At 32.8% G+C, this 18682-nt stretch overlaps 2 protein-coding genes across 2 annotated transcripts; both read right to left on the bottom strand.

Moving 5' to 3' along the window:
- Positions 1-371: 371 nt before the first annotated feature.
- LOC107606593 (protein FAR-RED IMPAIRED RESPONSE 1-like) lies at positions 372-3468 on the bottom strand. Its single transcript, XM_021107705.2, has 4 exons — positions 3392-3468; positions 3105-3171; positions 1426-2533; positions 372-916 (listed from the first exon to the last, which is right to left on the bottom strand). The coding sequence occupies exons 1-4, from the start codon at positions 3466-3468 to the stop codon at positions 372-374; spliced, it is 1797 nt and encodes a 598-aa protein (XP_020963364.2).
- Positions 3469-16657: 13189 nt separating this feature from the next.
- Positions 16658-17356, bottom strand: LOC148550370 (uncharacterized). The gene has a single exon (XM_088494466.1). The coding sequence runs from the start codon at positions 17354-17356 to the stop codon at positions 16658-16660; it is 699 nt and encodes a 232-aa protein (XP_088350592.1).
- Between the last annotated feature and the right edge of the window lie 1326 nt (positions 17357-18682).

Raw genomic sequence — 18682 nt, 5'->3', positions numbered from 1 at the left:
TTGGGCCATCAAATCTTAGGCAAAGTATGGACTATTATATATTTCTGGAAATCCCAGGATGTAGACTTTCCAACACAATTGAGAGCACGCCAATTGGGCTTCTGTAGCTCCAGAAAATTCACTTCGAGTGCAGGGAGATCAGAATCCAACAGCATCTGCAGTCCTTTTTCAGCCTCTGAATCAGATTTTTGCTCAGGTCCCTCAATTTCAGCCAGAAAATACCTGAAATCATAGAAAAATACACAAACTCATTGTAAAGTCCAGAAAAGTGAATTTTAAATAAAAACTAATAAAAATATAATAAAAACTAACTAAAATATACTAAAAACATACTAAAAACAGTGCCAAAAAGCGTATAAATTATCCGCTCATCAATTATCTAACTCATTGGCATTAGATGATGAGTTAGCAACATGATTTTGACACTCCGCCATAGCCATATCAAGATAACGATGTAAGATATCACTTGTTTCCTTTGTTTGGGATGCAAATTGAGCAACACTGTTCGAATGGGAGCATAAATCATCAAACCTCTCTGTTTTTGGATTCAACAAACTTGGATCATGGCTGCTCTTAATATCACTATGTCTTTGCTTCACAAGTTTGCTCCAGCAGTCCAAAATGTATCTTCTTGGAATTTCTCTCACGCGTTCATGCCCTAGGACAACCAAGCTATGACGGCATAATATGCCTCTTGATTCAAACATTTGACACATGCATGTAATATCCTTCGTTTCCGCATTGTAGTTAACTTCATAAACCCTCTCTTTAGAAGTAGATACATCCTCCAAAATAGAATAGACTTTAGATGTAGAAACTGCTTTCATAAGGTGCAAAATACAATTTGCTTTCTTTCTAAATTGTTTTTGTACTTCCTTAAACTTTGCATTAGTATAGGCACCTTGAAATTGCTTCTCTATTAAGGAATTAGTGGCACAAGGTATTATTGATTTATAGTCTTCAACATCAGCCTCCCTTTCTTGTTGCTCTTTCTATCCAAGGCAATTATCATATTGTTTGATAAATTGAATCAACAAGCTCTTGTTATTTATAAATTTGTCAAAATATGAATGCATGCTCTCACTTCGTTGTGTGGATCTCATACCAGCCCAAAAAAAGTTGTCAAAAAAAAATTGGAACCCAACAATGTCTTTCTTCATAGATATCTATGTATCATAGTAAACAAATATACATAAAAAAAATTTGTGAGCAAACTTAACAAAAGTGGATGCAAATGTTGTCATAAACATGTCAATAATGCAATGAAGCTTAAAAAATATTAGAATAAGAAGATTGTACTAGAGGCATATTCAAACACGTGTTAGAATTCTAGCAAATAGAATATGATTGCCACTTGATACTTTTTAAATACCAATATGCTAATTCCTATGTGCAAAATATAAAAATTCATGTTTAGAGAAGTACCTGATAGCCACTTGTTATCTTCTAGACCATATTCAATCAGAAAATCTTTCCATTGATTTTGAAAATCATCTTCTGAAATGGACTCCCAAACAATATTATTTAAATCACTTTGTAACTCTTCATATCTCTTGTGTCTTTTGAATTTTTCTGGAATCTTTTTCGTAATGTGCCAAATGCATAACCTATGACGTGTCTCTGGCATCATATTCTCAATTCCAGCTCGTATTCCGAGGCATTGGTCTGTTATAATGCCTTTAGGAGCCTTTCCATGCATACATGTAAGCCAAGCATTAAATAACCAAGTAAACGAGCCTGAATTTTCCTTAGTCAACAAACTACACCCAAGAAGCACTGAGTTACCATGGTGATTAACCCCCACAAAGGAACCAAATGGCATATCGTAACGATTGGTTTTATAAGTAGTATCAAACGAAGCTACATCACCAAAGTACTCATATGCTGCTCTACTTCGAGCATCAGCCCAAAATATAGTTTTGAGACGCTTGTTTTGATCAAGTTCAACATCAAAATAAAAATCAAAGTTCATATCCTTCATCCGTGTAAAATACTTCAACATCTTCCTAGCATCCATTTCTTCCGTAACATTGCGTACCTTTCTGCTGAGATAGTTCCTAACATCTTTTTCCATTAAGTTTATCTTAGAAAAACCCCCCGCTTCACCCACCAATACTTGATATGTTTTGCTTGGTCTCACACCTGCTTCATCATTCCTCTCAATGACTCGACACATGTGCATAGTCATCTCTCTATTATGTGTCAACAGTTTTGCCATCTCTGGATCACAAGGATGTGAATGATCCAAACACACCTTCAATATAATCCAAAGACCCTCCTTATTCAACCTAATAGAAATCCTTGCGGGGCAATTGTAGTTGGTTCTAGGGTTGGTCTTTTCTATTGGTGAAACTCTAGACTTGCGTTTCCCCTCCCTATTGCAAGTGATCATTTGATTCTTAGGAACCTTATCTTTACCAACTCTTCGGGTAAACCTTATCTTAGTAACAAAACCAACGCGCTTGGCATAATTCTGATAAAATTGATTTGCATCTTCAATGGTTCCAAAACACATGCCAACCTTGGGCACATCCTGTAAAAAAGTTAGCATACATCATATTTAAAGTTGTATTACAGTTAAAAGACAGGGACAGGCGAGTACTCTTTTTCCTACTCACGAGATTTTTTCCACAAGGGTTTTGCTCGGAGAGGTTTTAACGAGGCTTGCCTACCTACACCTTTGTAACCAAAGGTCCATAAATACATAGAGCATCTTATATTTTCACTCTATCCTCCTTTGAGCATATTTAATTTCTTTCCGAATTCAAAATGATTACTCTGCCGAACTATATCCGAAATCAAACAAATCAGATAAACCAATTGCTGATCTATAATTAAACAAATTGGATAAACAACTAGCCATCTATATCAAACAAAATTTCCGATCTATACTAGACACTCCCATCCTGTAAATTATATCTTTATCAGATATAACCATCAAACAACTAATGACTCAGGTCAATCAACATTATACAAATACATCTACTATCTGCATTACTTGCAACTTTTGCAAAACAGCAAAATCATTATTTATCCTTATCAAAATTCACAAACCTATGGATTATTAATCCCTCCTACAAAATCAACTTAGGTTCCAAACCTACAGATTCAAACAACATCTCTGTAGAGATGACTAACCAAGCAAACATCACAGTTGTACAATTCACACAACTGATCCAAAATAACTGCTAACAAATAATCCATACATGCTCAAACGCAATATTACCTAACTATAATCAAATATATTGCCTTTTCTTTTTCAAAAAAGCATAGGCAACAACAGTCAGCAGCTCACATAGGAGCAAATCAGTTTACCAACAACTACCATTACATATCTCAAACGAAAACATAGTACGATCAAAGCAAATGTACAAATACTACCAAACATTACTGTTCAACATTTTCATCCTCCTCTTCGGCATCTCCATCATTGTCCACCAAAAATCCATCTCGGGTGATCTTCCCCATATACATCTAGGAGAAATCGACCTCAGGAGCCAGGAACTTGGCCTGAAGAGAAGCACGTTCAAATCCTTTAACAAAAGAATCAAGGATATCTGCTCCCTTCTGTTTCTCCACCTCTTTCAACTTTGTAGTCGCCTCAATTACCCGAACACTCATATTGGAAAGGCCAGCTTCCTTCTTCTTCACATCCTCCACCTCCTTCGTATAATTCTCCTTGGTCAGCTTTAGCTCTTTCTCAACCTCAGACAGCCTAGTTTCCAATTCGGTAACCCTATTATTTTTTAACTCCAGCTCCTCCTTTAATTTTGGATCTTGTTTTTGCTCGGCCACTTTACGATGTTTCTTTTCCTGGCTACGCCCCAAACTGGCAAGTCGAAGACCAATCACCTTCAACAAAAAACAAAAACAAATAAAATCTATATCTATCTATAAAAAAATAAAATAAAAAACCCACAAACAAACAACAATACAATACCTGCATATATTGATCAATAGCAACGTCACCAACTTCTTCCACCAGAGTCACATCCGCCAATGTCTGGAAAACTTCGTCGGCAACAACCATATAGGGAAAATCCTTCCCCCACATATATGAGCCATCACTCTGATCGGCAACGTCATACAATTTCTTCTGGTTTTCAAAAAACCCTTGAATTTTCTCCATGGGGACCTCATCCCTAACATCCTCAGATCCCTCAGATAAATCCACCACATCATGTTTCCTTTTCTTCAAAATCACTTTTACTCTTCTCGGCTTGGGCTGATTCAACTCGCCAGCACCAACAATTTTCTCGACCTTTGACGTCGACCCCTCCTTATCCAAGTTTTTACTCTTTACCCGAGCTCTAAGGGTCGCCGCGGAAATCCTAGGATATTTTTCACCTGACAGTAACAAGATCAAACAGTTACCACTATATTTTAGTTTCATTCAAAACAACAATGTTTAAAAAATAACTCACCTAAGTAATCTATCACTGCCTGCATATTCTCGTCCCACTGTAGTAGATCAAAAACAGAAATCAACTCCTTCCTATCAACACCCTCAACTAAATACTCGATTATACGTTCATCCCTTCCACTTATAGTTTCAGGGCCGAGAATATTTTGAGGCTCCGAGCACCACCAAAGGGAAAACTTTTCCCCCAAATGCTCGTCCACATAAAAAGGAAAATATCCCTCTGCATTACTAACCTTCACATACATTTCCTTAAAATTTTTAAAGGACGAGTTATACAGTTTAAAGATAGCAAACCTCGATGAACTATTCAAATTCACCTAACCACCTTTCCAAACACCTTTAGCTTGAAACAGGGAGAAAAATAACTCCACTGAAGCTATCTCTTCCAAGAACTCCATCAGAATCTCAAAACCACGAAAAAATGCCCAGCCATTAGGGTGAAGTTGAGATGGTGCACAGTTTAACTGCTTAAGAACCTAACATTGAAAATCTGTAAAAGGGAGTTTTACCCTCAACTCCTCCAATACACAACTATACATGTAAAAATACTCAAAGTCCTCCCCCCTTTGAAATACTCGGTCACTGTCAGAACATGGAAGTAACTCTAACCGAACCCCAGAACCACCCCTCACAATCTTACTCTTATCTATCTCTTTCACAGCATCCTCATCCAGAAACAAAGACGGATGCTTCCTCACGTCCTCATTTACCCAATCATAAGACCAATCAATTTTTCCCTTTTTCTTCCTCTCAAACCCCATCAGAAAGCAAGCTAAGGAAGATGAAATACAGAAATTACAGACAGTGGTTGCACAAGCTACAAGGAAGACAAAAGCATTCCTCTTTTGCTCGTGATCCTTCAAATGCCTCTCATATCTACAAAACTTTGTGCCACCCCTTTGGATTCCAAAGTTTTTAATTAAAACTTTAAACCTGTTTTTGAAATCCACTAACCCATCACTTCAGTGACCTAAGAAGAAATAATGTGCATTGGGAACACGCACGTCATTAATGAGCATTAAATTTAGTTTCTCTCTCCTACTTATATTAATTAAATAACTGCTTAATGAAGCAACTTGAACTAGGGGCTCCAAGGCCAAGTCATTTGCCGAGTTATGCACCCACTTAATGGCCGATTTATGATTCATTAAAAGCTCAACCTGCTTCATTAAACATATTCTCAAGCCAAGCTTAGGGGCTATGATATGGCTGTTACAAATCTGATGTCATAACTCGAATTTATGCACCATAACTCGGCAATTCACGCATACGTTACACCCGAGAATAAAAACGACCGACCAGACATTACTACTTATTAAAACCTAATAACTGCTCTTCAATTCAGATGATCAACAATAATGTAACCGACCTATTATACTCCACCTATAAAGGTATGGCATCTTATCCTTAACGAATACACTGAATTTTCAGTACTAACTTAAGCATCGGAGTGTCTTTTGCAAGTACACTCCCCCTTTGTTCATACTCTCCGTGACGTGACATCTCCCTGGACAAAGAGCTCGGATCATCCTAGCTTATAGCTTGGCGTTGAAGGCTAAAGCTCGGCATCGATTCTCATAGCCGAAGTCACGTCCAGGTTATTCGCGCAAGAACAATTAGTGATAAATTTTTAAATAGAATTTAGATTAATAATAACTTAGTTCTTGTCCTGTTGAATTGAGAAATATTATATATATATATATATAAGTGCACCTTATCAATTATTTTTATTTGGATAAAGTATATTTTTTATATCTAACATTTGTAAAAAATTTTAAAAATATCTAAATTTTATTTTGTTTCAATTTTGTTTTAAAAATTTTCGATTTGCATCAAATATATCCTTGACAGTTAATTTTTCAAAAAATTTAGGACAAATTCAGCAATAATTTCGCAAAAATAACATTTAACATAAGCAAATCAAACATAGTTATCATATATTGTTGTTGGATTAGTTTTATACTTTCCAAAAATTTAGCTGTTAAGAGTCATCATGATGCAAATTAAAAATTTTTAGGATAAAACTAAAATAAAATAAAACTTAAAAATATTTTTAAAATTTTTAACAAACTTTAAAAATAAAAAATATACTTTATTCTTTTTTTTTTCATACTTCCCATTTTCGGTATTAAAAAGAGGAATTATACGTTTCATCTTTTTATTATGGTCATTTGAGCGATAACCAGAAACTTTCATTCTATTTTTTTTTCTAATAAGAAAATTAAAACTCACAACCTCTTAAATGAGTATAAAGAGACTATGTCATTTAAGTTATAACTCATTGACAAACTTTCATTCTAATTAATAATTCTTTTATTATTATTATTATTATTATTATTATTATTATTATTATTATTATACTAACTAAACAATATATATATTCTTGATTTCAATAAATAATTTTATTCGTTAACCGAATGAAGTGGGTTTTTCTTAAATTAAAGGCCGTCAAATAATAAGACAATGTGAGCGACACGCACGATCAAGCTGGCTGTGAATAAAAAGTTAAAAACAGTCAAACACTGAACAAGGTTGACGGTACGATAATGGAGATGGTGTTTAGTTTCTGCTTAGCTGTGTTTTTTCTTTTCTTTATTTTTTCTAATAAAAAAATAAAAAAGATATATTGAACATTACCCATTAGCCTAATTATAAGATTCTAATAATTATTAGTGAATATAATTAATTTCTTGATTATATAGAAGGGTGAGTTGTTATTTCTTTGCAACTTTATTTATTTATATATAATTTTTATGATAATTATTATTACATTAAAAAAAGAAAAAGTCTAGGAAGTCAGTAATTTTTGTATTTTCTGGCCAGTATTTAACCATCAAAACAAAAGTGAGTGATCTTCTACCATTAGATATAATCTTACACCATTAAAAATATTATTCATGGTTAATTAATGGTTACAAAATACCAAAATTACTGACCCTAACATTCCTCGTATAATTAAAGAAGCAGAGAAGTCATTCTTTATAGGAATAAGGGTCTGTTTGGAAAACTCTAGAAGTAGCTTTTTTTAACTTTTGACTTATGAAAAGTAGTAGCATTAATGTCGAGTGCAATTTTCAAAACCAAATTGCAACTTTTTAAGAAGCTATTTTGGAGCTTATAGAGAAGTTAAAAAAAATGACTTCTCTCATAATACTTCTACTTTTCATTACATTTCTTTAAAATAAGCACTTTTAGAGATAAAAATCCAAACACAAAATAACTTATTTATAAGTTACTTTTAACAGAGTCATTTATTATTTAAGTTATTTTATCAAAAGGAGCTTAATTAAGTTAGTTACCCAAACTGAGCCTAAATTTGATCTCACTTTTTATTATTTCAAGAAGAGTGCCGCAATGCAAGAATATCAAATAAATACTCTCACAAAGAATAATATGCAACTCATTTAGCTAAAAAAAATTATTTATGATAATAGATATATCACTTGAGTTTGGCAAAATATAAATTTTTGGAGTCCCTTTCTAATTTATTTAAAAATTATTTGTCAAAGTAATATTTCTTCTACTATATCTACTTCTATTATATTATTATTATTTACTATATAATTTATCCTATATAGCGAAGATTTTGAAAGAGATTTGTACACATTTTTTATTTTCTAAAATACCCTTATATATATAAGTCTTATATATATGCGTAAGAAATTGCTATTGATCGAGTGAAAATGTTTAGGCGACAAACAATTTCTAGTCAACAGAAATGTAGACAACAAACTCATTTTTCAGACTTTCTCCTCCACAAAAGAAAAGGAAAAAGAAAACATACTTGGTTAGTTGGTTTTCTTATTCTTCATAATAATAAATGAGACAATACGGCAATTGAACTTAAAGAGGAATTAGATTCTCTTTGGGTTATATCTGTAGAGTGAAGTAAGTTTAAGTAATTTATTCGAAGTGTGATATTTATTTTACTATTATTTTGGACTAGAAGTGTCATATTTAATTTTAATTTTAAAAAAGATGTACTTTTTTTTTTATTGTCTACGGTATTCTCCAACCCGACAGGTCAATGACTAAACCGTCGCGGATCTGAGTTTCATTTAAGGATCTGTCATTGGCCAATGGGTTGCTGCATGCACAAGGTGGGATTCAAACTCCCAACACTTACTTAAGCAGACGAGTGAGCTGACCACTCGACCAATCCAAGTTGGTTAGATGTACTTCTTTTATTGGTGTTAAAGACGTACTTTCCTTTGATGAAGAGTATTCTTTTTGTCACCTCAATTCCTAATGTGCAGTTAACTGGGCCTTGCATAAAACTTCAGCTGAAACATTTAAGATTTTGTCATAAATTGAGAATAGATAAGCCCATTGACAAGAAAAGCCCCCAAATAGTATAAATTATTTTTTTTTTTGGTCAGAAATAGTATAAATTATAAGGAGAATTTCTGCAGCAGAGGCCCTAAACCAAATGATTATTGATAATGACATTGCCCCTTAATCAAGCTGCACCAAATTTAAATCCTAGCTGAGACTGGGATGAGGTTTAGAAAACCTCAAAGTGTGGATAGTGTAATGACAAAAAAAAAAAGAAGAATTTTTTTGGTGAAAAAAAATATTGCAATTAAATTTTTGAAAACCAAATTTCTAATTCATATTAGATAATCTTAATTTTAAAAAAATATTTTAGTTTCTAAAGCTAAATACATTCTATACGAGGTATTATTCGAATTATAAAAGAGACTGACTTTATTGTTTTCGAACGAACAAAAATAACCTGATTTGTTCAAACGAAAAACAGAAATCAAATTTCGTCTAAATGACAGTACATAAAATGTCTCTAATAAATCCAAGTAAAATCCACTCGTAGAACATAATCTAAAGGTTCCTATAGTTTCGACTGCAACTATATTGTCGTCTGTCACATAGATGTATCTTTCAGCATCACTTGGCGGTCGGCTCCATAGGCAACCCTGCATAGTAACACTTACATGAGTAGTAGCAGCAGAATCTACCCACCAGGTGCATAACTTAAACTAGTCTTAGAACAAATCAAAATAAGAATTATACCCTTTTTTACACGCCAAGTGGCATATTTGGTATAATCTTTCTTCATATGTCCCATTTTCTTACAGAAGAAACATGTTGAAACTTGATCCTATTTCTTAGTCTTTTTCTGCTGAGAATGCACATCTGTAGTAGTATCACACTTTCTTTTATACTGAGAAGATGAAGTCATGTGAGCACTTTCAGTCTTATCTTGTTGTAACCTCTCTTCTTCTTGCACACAGTGAGATATAAGCTCATTTAAGGACCAAGTGTCCTTCAGAGTATTATAACTCACTTTGAATTGCCCAAAGTGTGCAGGAAGGGAGATCAAAATGAAATGCACGAGTAAGTCTTCAGACAACTCTAACTTTAGTGCTTTCAATTTTGAAGATGAGACATTTCCATAATGTACTCCTTTATATTCCCTTTACCTTTATACCTCATGGAAACAAGTTTGCTCAAAAGGCTACTTGTCTCCGCCTTTTCATTATTAGCAAAGAATTTTTCAACATCTTTCAGGAACTGTTTGGCATCTTTATCCTCAGTAATTGAGCCCCGAAATTCCTCAGGAATTGAGCGTTTCATGATCATAATGCTCATTCGATTGGATCTCTCTCACTTCTCTATTTTAACCTCATTGAGATTTTTTGGAGTGGAAGTGGGTTTCTCCTTTCAAAGAGCTATATCCAGATCCATACAACTAAGGACAATCTCCACAGTATCCTTCCAGATCACAAAGTTTGAACCATTCAGCATAAGAATACTGTTAATTTGTGCAAAAACATTGGTAGCTGAAGCCATAGTTTCTGGATTAGAACAAAAAGAACATGCAGTAAACATTAGTTAAATAATGGAAAAAAATCTATATTGAGATATCTAGAACAACATTAATTTTTAATTTTTGGATAGAAAATTAACTAAGTGATACTCTCATTGCAGTAATCAATATTGTCAAAATTCATGTCACACATTAACCCTTTCTTTGCACCGACTTAATGCGCACATGGAAACTTAAACTTCGCAACCTATTTATTACCGTATATATTTTCTATTAACTGGCTAAACAATAACCTTCCTTTGTGCCGATTATTGACCGCATAATTAATAGAAAATGAACAAAAGTGTACAATGCTTATTATTTGGCCAAACAATAAACTTCTTTTGGGTCGATTATTGTCCACATAAATAATAAGCATTACTTTATTCTTAATTAGTTACCCAAACATGTATTTACCATCAATATGTGTATATAATTCGGCCAAATATAAATTTTTCTTTGGGCTGACCAATATTCGCATGAATTATATATCACCATATTTCTTATGTTTTAAATAAATCAATTTTCACAAAAAATGCTACTTTTGCAACATAATGTTCAATCAATTTATTCCAAAACTAAATCGTTATAAAATAGGTGGGTATAATAATCCAAATTGTTACTAGTTTCTTTATGTAATAATTAAATAATAACATTATTTTCTATTACTCAAATATTATTAATGTGTACATATAACTTAGACAAATATAGATCTTTCTTTGGATAGATCAATATTCGTATAAGTGACATATACATAATAATCCTTATATCCCAAAAAGATAATCAATTAATTTTACACCAAATTAATGGTACACACAATTTAAAATTTTTAGACAATCAAAATTTAGCAATACTCCATTAATATTTTAAAATAAATAAATTTATTACTTATTAAAAAAAATAAAAATTCTGCCAAACTAAAAGACCGCCTCATAAAATATATACGTGCCTCAAGGTATAACCAAATAATGATATATATAAATGACGGACAGTACCTGAAAGATTTAAATGCTGACATTTTGGTACCTGATTATTGTTATTGACAAAAAGGTACTTAAATGTTTTAAAAATTTGCCAAGCGTGTGTTCGTGCTTGCTGGACCATAGCTCCGGTGACTACGATGCTTATGTGGACACCGATTTTTGCTGACAAGAGAAGGTTTATTTGAGTTGAAATTTGTAATTAATAATTTCATTAGCCTACCTGAAAATTAACCTCATTCAATTTAATTTTTGTCCTAATTTAATTTTGCCCTAAAATCCAATTAGCAACTGCTGTTATTAGTTACTGAGTTACTGTGACTTAGTGTGTCACTACTAGTAAAACTGAAAGGTCACGTTGAGAGGAAGAGACGTTGCTCTGGAAGTTTGGCGCGAAGAAGAACCTGACGAGACGAGAGACATTGTCGAATCAAGTGTAAGGGTGTTCAAGTCGCATCATCGCCTCTCCATTCTTCGCTAGGAGCAACCCTACAAAGAGGTAGGTTCTGCTTCATGTTCTTTGTTTTAGTAGTGGCCGTTATTGTGGTTTATTTTCTGTGCTTGTGACAGCTTGTTTATTCATGTTCTTAATGGTTATATCTCTAACATTCCCCCTCAAACAAGAGTCTCTTTTAGGTCTGTTTGATTTTTTCAAAGGCTTTTTTTTTTCTTTGTTTGTCTTATGCTATTTTTTCACTTTTGAAGTTTATCAAAGATCGAACTCTTGATCTTTCAAACTCTTTCAGACACAGAGCTCTGATACCATGACAGTATCAGATACAGGTGCAGAGAGAAGAGAGTTGGAAGATAAAACTGAGATAGTAGAAAAAGAACTAAGAGCATTGTTACTGTGTATGCATTTCTAACTGAACATTACAAAGATTAACACTATCTTAATACACCAACTTATTTATAGAGTTTTCTAATACTACAAATCACACTTATCACACTTCAATAACAGAAGTCATACATATTACACTTGCATAACAGAACTTAACTTCCTATAACTAACTCTACTGATTCATCTTCTTCTAGAGACTTTTCTGCTGACTCAGCTCCTTCTAACTCACTTTTTAAGCTACATTTTTATGCAACTCACCTCTTATACTTACTCTACCATTACTGAGAACTTACAATGAATATAAGTTTTTTTTATTATAGAAGAGTGAGTTTTTATTTCTTTACAATTCTTTTTTATTGACTTTTATATAATCTAAATAATTGTTATTACACTAAAAAAATAAAGAAAATTCATCCTTTTTTTAAGAATAAAATTGATTTAATTTTAGATTATTCCAAGAAAAGTTTCACAAGCTAGAATATCGAATAACTATTCTCACAAATAATAATATAGCTAGCAACTCGTTTAACTAAAAAAAATGATGATAATATATTACTCCAAACACTTGAGTTTGGCAAAATGAAAGTTTTTGGGGCCTTTTTCTAATTTATTTAAAAATTCTTTGTCAAAGAAATGTTTCGTCTAAAATATATTTTACTATATATTTTTTACTATATATGGCCGGTCGGATATTGACCTAAAAGAAGGCTGGATATTTGTTTTCCATTCATTAATACACAATAAACATATTACGTATATATATAAAAAAATTAGTTATTAAATTATAAATACAAATATTAAAATAAAAAATATATTAAAAATATATAAAATAATATATATAATTATTTATAAATTTTTTTAATAAATATAGTTAATAAAATTTTTATTTATATATAAATATATAATAATTAATTTAGTAATTAATTTTTTATGAATAGTGATATTTATATGGTGCATTTGGCGTGCATTCAAATGCAACGACCATGGATGACTGCATCCACAAGAGATTTGGATGGTCGGGTATTGACCAACACCTAGCTAATTAAATGTGTTTTATGTATTTGTTTTTAACCGTTACAATACTACCTACTACTATTGTTTAAAAAATATTTAAAGGAAATGTTTTATTGGAATAAAAGAGATTTCAATATATATATAATAATTATTTAACATAACTACTCTCATAATTTTTACATAAAAATGATAATTACGAACTATTAATTAAATAATTTGATATATTTAACTAAATTACTTAACATAATATATATTTAATTATTTACATATGAACTATTATTTTTATATAAATTTATTTTTATGTAAACAACTACTTTAACATAATTATTATTTATAAAAACAAAAATTTTGTTTTTTATGATATTCACTAATTTGATAAATGAAGAATTAATTTATTATAAATTAAATTTTTATTTATTATTATTTATCAATTAATTATTACATATATAAAAAATAATTTAAATTCTTAACTTGTTTAAAGAAAACAAATAAAATGACTACTGGATAACTCAAATTAGTTATACACTTATTACAATTGTAATGCCTTGCGTACAAGAACTTGAGATGGTGTGAAGTATATGCACTTAGTTTGCATTTAAATATCGGTTATTGTATTTGTGTTATTTCAGCCATTGTTATTGATTTTTAAAGAGAGAACTTTTTTTCGTGGAGTAAAAATTTCTTATTTATAGAATAATCTCTTGGTCATTAAACTGAAAAAATTAAGGGGTAGTTTAAATAAATAATTTAATTAAGTTTTTTTTTTAAAATAACTTAAAATATAAAGATTTATATTAAAAGTGTTAGGAATTCAGATTTTGGTTTTAGTGGTTCAATGATTCTCGAACTCAATTTGTTCCTTTCTAATCCAAGAACTCGAAACTTGTCTTTGCATCGGAGTAGTATCTTTGCAGGTCACCCTCCACCATTCACTTAATCGGATGGAGACCATGAAGCTCACAATCTTGCCGGAATGTGGATTCCATCGTTTAAGGTAATTTGCGAACAAAAAATAACTTATAAATAAATTATTTTGTGTTTGATTTTTTACTTATAAAATTGCTTATTTTAAAAAGAAAATGATAAAAAGTTTTTTATTAAAAAAAATATTTTTTTTTTACTTTTCCATAAACACTTTAAACGATTTTTAGAAAATCACAAGCTAGTTTTAAAAATTATATCAAATATTAATATTGTAATTTTTCATAAGTTAAAAAAAAAAATTACTTATATACCTATCCAAACTGAATTTACGTAAGAAAGAAAAAAAAATAAAAATAGGACAATAAAAATAGAAATAAATTTGTACCTAACTTAAGCATTGGAATTTTTGTAGATATAACCTCCACCATAGAAATGACGAACTCGAGACATTGAAAATTTGAAGTAGGAGAATAATGACAATTTCATATCTCTAACCCAATTTTTCTACAAATTTTTTTCATGTAAATAGCACCGTCTCTCGAAATGCGTCACCTCACTTGTCACAATTTTTTTATTTTGAGTTCTATTCCAAAGTTTGAAAATTATAATTTTCAAACATCTAAATTACTTAGTTTGAATATAAAATTAATTTTTATTTTTTATCTTTTATTAAAAATTTAAAAAATTCATAAAAAACAAACAAGATCAATTTCTCAAAATAATTTTAATTATATTAAAAAATTATATTATATTATTATATCTCATTACAAATGAGTTTACACAACACATATTTATAAGATGAATAATATACTTAAATATAAAAAATATAAAAAAAAAGTATGGTTGAATCAACCTTAAAAAATTGCAATACTTTTTTTTTTTGGTCTTTGCTGCTATTGTGTATTTATTTTACTCTCCGTTCCGCAGATAAAAACTTATTGCCATTGCCGAGGTTGTGAACTCATACAGGATTCAAGTATTTAGAAACTCGAGAACTACAATGATCGGTGCTCTGAACAAAAAAAAAAAAAAAAAAAAAACTCATGTACCTAATATAAATAAAGTAAAAAAGAACATTGATTATTTAAATAAAAACAAATCAGAAAATAATTATGATTTCATCATCATTAAAAAAGACCTTGATAATTCATGGAATTTTTTTTTGAAAAAAGAGAATTAAACAAAATTTAACACTTGATATTTCTAAAAGTGTGATGGCTTGTCTACGTTAATAATATGTTGACTGAAACTAATTGAACGACTCTTATTATTATTTATTTAAGAGTAATTACCAAATCAGTTCCTCAAGATTTTAGAATTGGACATTTTAGTCCCTAAAAAAATTAATATAAAGATCAATTTCCAACGTTTTACTCCGGCAGACAAATTAGTCCCCAGTTCATTTCCCGGCAAAGTAATTACTCAAATCAGTCCCCAAAGATTCTAAAAACGGATATTTTAGCCCCAAAAAAAATTAATGTACAAATCAATCCCCAATATTTCTCTCTGTTAGACATAATAGTCCTCCGTCCAAAAATAAAATAAAATAAAATAATTATTATTATTAATTACAAAATAATATTGTACTATATTTTTTGTATTTTTGGACAAAAATAATGATAAATTTATTCATTAAATTCTTATATATATATATATATATTCACTCAATAATAATAATAATAATAAAATTATTAGAAATTATTTTATAAGAAATTCAAACTTAAAACCATTTGATATTTTTGTATTTAATATAATCAAAAGATGTCCTATGTAAAAAAAATATATATATGTTTGTATTAAAAAATATGTATTAAAAAATATTTTAATTTGGATTTATATTAAATACATATTTTTTTTAATGCAAACATATTTTTAAAAATAGTACATCTTTTGATTATATTAAATACAAAAATATCAAATGGTTTTAACTTTGAATTTCTTGTAAAATAATCTCTAATAATTTTATTGATTATTATTATTATTATTATTATTATTATTATTATTATTATTATTATTATTATTATTATTATTTACATAATAATATTATACCATAATTTTTTATATTTTCTAGATAAAAATAAGGGTAAAAAACCTAAACAAGCCAAAGGGAGATCAATTTTACACAGATAAGCCAAAACAAAATCTGATTCATCAATCAACCAAAGGACATTTCTATATAGTTCGAACCAAATAGGTTCGAACTCACTTTCCAAGTAATTCGAACCAAATATGTTCGAATTACACGTATAGAACAAAGCAACATAATTCGAACCAAATTGGTTCGAACCCTAACTTGATAATTCGAACCTAATAGGTTCGATTTACACTGAAGAAATATTTACAAAGTAATTCGAACCAGCTTGGTTCGAATTACTCAGAATTCGTTCCAGCAAGCAATTTAAGTTACGAACATAGTTTCCGCATCATGTCTTAATAAAACTCGTAAAGTTATTTTTGCCGGTGTGCATTAGACATACATTTCGTTTAAAACTGCGGTGACAGAACATATTCATTAACTAAAATCCCATTCAAAGTACATCACACTAACGTTAATAAATTCTATCAGTCACCAACTACAAGCAAGAAAACCGATAATAGTGGAATCTAAACGCGAAATTGAAATAACAAAAGTACCAAAGCCACCAATACACCTAATCATGTTCCCGTGTGTGCTCTGCTCCTCCGAGCTGTGGGCAACTCCGACGTGTGTGGCCGGGCTGCCGACAAAGCCCACATCTCTTTGGCCGGTTCGGATCTGCCTCGTCTATATTGGTCCGTATCCGAGTGGACCTGGGACGACCCTCTCTCGCACGCCTCTTATTGGGGTCAGGGATGACAGTCGGCCCGTCATATGGTGGCCAGAAACCCTCCGGAATGGGAGGTGTGAAACTCATCTGATACACACTGAAGACCGAACTAAGACGATACACCTGGTGGACGTAAGGCTCCCATGGAAGCCGTGAGTAGGCACAGCATGCCAGTGCGTGGGGACACGGGAAATGAAGTGCCTGGAAGTATCCGCAGTCACATGTGTGAGATGCAAGCGAGACTCTGTAGGTACCCAGTGAGAAAGAACCAGTCGGAATTGTCTCTGCGACGGTGAACTCGGAGTTATCCCTGTCGTACACAGTTACCGTGAAGCACCTAGCCGTCTTCAAGTTGGCCTCTATACACTTCACCAAGTGCTGACTAAATTGTTGTCCGGTACCCATCTGCGCCTCAGCCTCCTTCCCTTTGCGAACAAATAATTCGGCCAACCTTCCGTATGTTGCCTTGACTAGCGAGCACACAGGAAGGTTTCTGACACCCTTGAGGATCGAGTTCACACACTCAGATATATTCGTCGTCATGTGTCCGAATCTACGCCCCTCATCACAATGTTGTGTCTACAAGGAATACTCAATCCGATTAGCCCAGCCACACATCGTCGGGTCTTCGGTCCTAAGAATATCAAACCAGTACTGGAACTCTACCTCGGTCTTAGCGTACGCCGCATTCACAAGTAGCCTCCTTGTGTCTTTGCCCTTGAAGGTGAGGGCGAAATTTGCCGCAACATGTCGAATGCATAATGCCCGGTATGCAGACGGAGGTAACCAGCCTCCATCAGGAGCCTCAAGGGCGGCCTTGATGCCGTTATGCCTGTCCGAGATAACCAGCATATCCGGCTGCGGTGTCACATGCTCACGCAGGTGGGAGAGAAAGAAGGACCACGACTCAGCATTCTCACCCTCGACTAATGCGAATGCAACAGGGAGTATGTTGGAGTTCCCGTCCTGTGCAATCGCGACAAGCAACGTTCCCCCATACTTGCCATACAGATGGGTGCCGTCAATACTAACTAGGGACTTGCAATGACGGAATGCCTCGATACATGGTGGAAAGGTCCAGAATAGTCTGTGAAAATAAGCTCGAGACGCGTCCAACTGTCCACCGACACGAACAGGGCTCGTCCTTAGCACTGCAACAGTACCAGGCATCGTTAACTGCACTCCTAACACCCACCTTGGGAGCTCGTTGTACGAATCATCCCAGTCACCATAGATGAGGGCAACCGCCTTCTGCTTCGCCAACCAGACCCTCCTGTAAGTCGACCTAAACCCAAAGTGTGCGGCGGTGGCATTTATGAGCACTTTGATACTGACAAATGCATCAGCCCTCACCATTGGCATAATGAATGCCGATATGACATGGTAATTCAAACTCCTGTGGTCGTTGAAAATGGAGGTGGCGAGACAAGTATGCGGTCCGTTGTAACGTTTGACCTCCCAAATCCCCTTGCGCTGTCGGAGACTGAGCCGAATCAACCATGTGCACCATTGCCGAACTCAGAATACTTGCCCACATACCAGCGATTGTCAGACTCCACGACCTTGTACTGTACCCCTCGCCGGATGCTGTAAGTCTTGACACTTAACAGGGCCTCTTCTTTATCCGAAAATCGCTGACCAACCTGAAACTCTGTCAGACCTGCAGACCCTTCAGCATCTCTAGCGCCAAATCCAGCCGGCTACCCAGCAACCCCCTCCTGCCTCATGGCATCCAAGTCCAAAGAGGAAAAATATGGAGGGTACTGCTGCGTGCCAGAGCTAGAACCACCGTCCGGCCCAGCAGGCTCACTTGCTCCAACATCATCGCCACTGTCATCAACAATCATATCCAGCTCGACATCATCGTCC

The sequence above is a fragment of the Arachis ipaensis genome, chromosome B7 (assembly GCF_059453495.1).
Source record: "Arachis ipaensis isolate K30076 ecotype BB chromosome B7, ASM5945349v1, whole genome shotgun sequence".
Classification (NCBI taxonomy): Eukaryota; Viridiplantae; Streptophyta; class Magnoliopsida; order Fabales; family Fabaceae; genus Arachis; species Arachis ipaensis.
The sequence above is the reverse complement of the archived record's forward strand: the minus strand, read 5'-3'. Positions and strand labels throughout refer to the sequence as shown.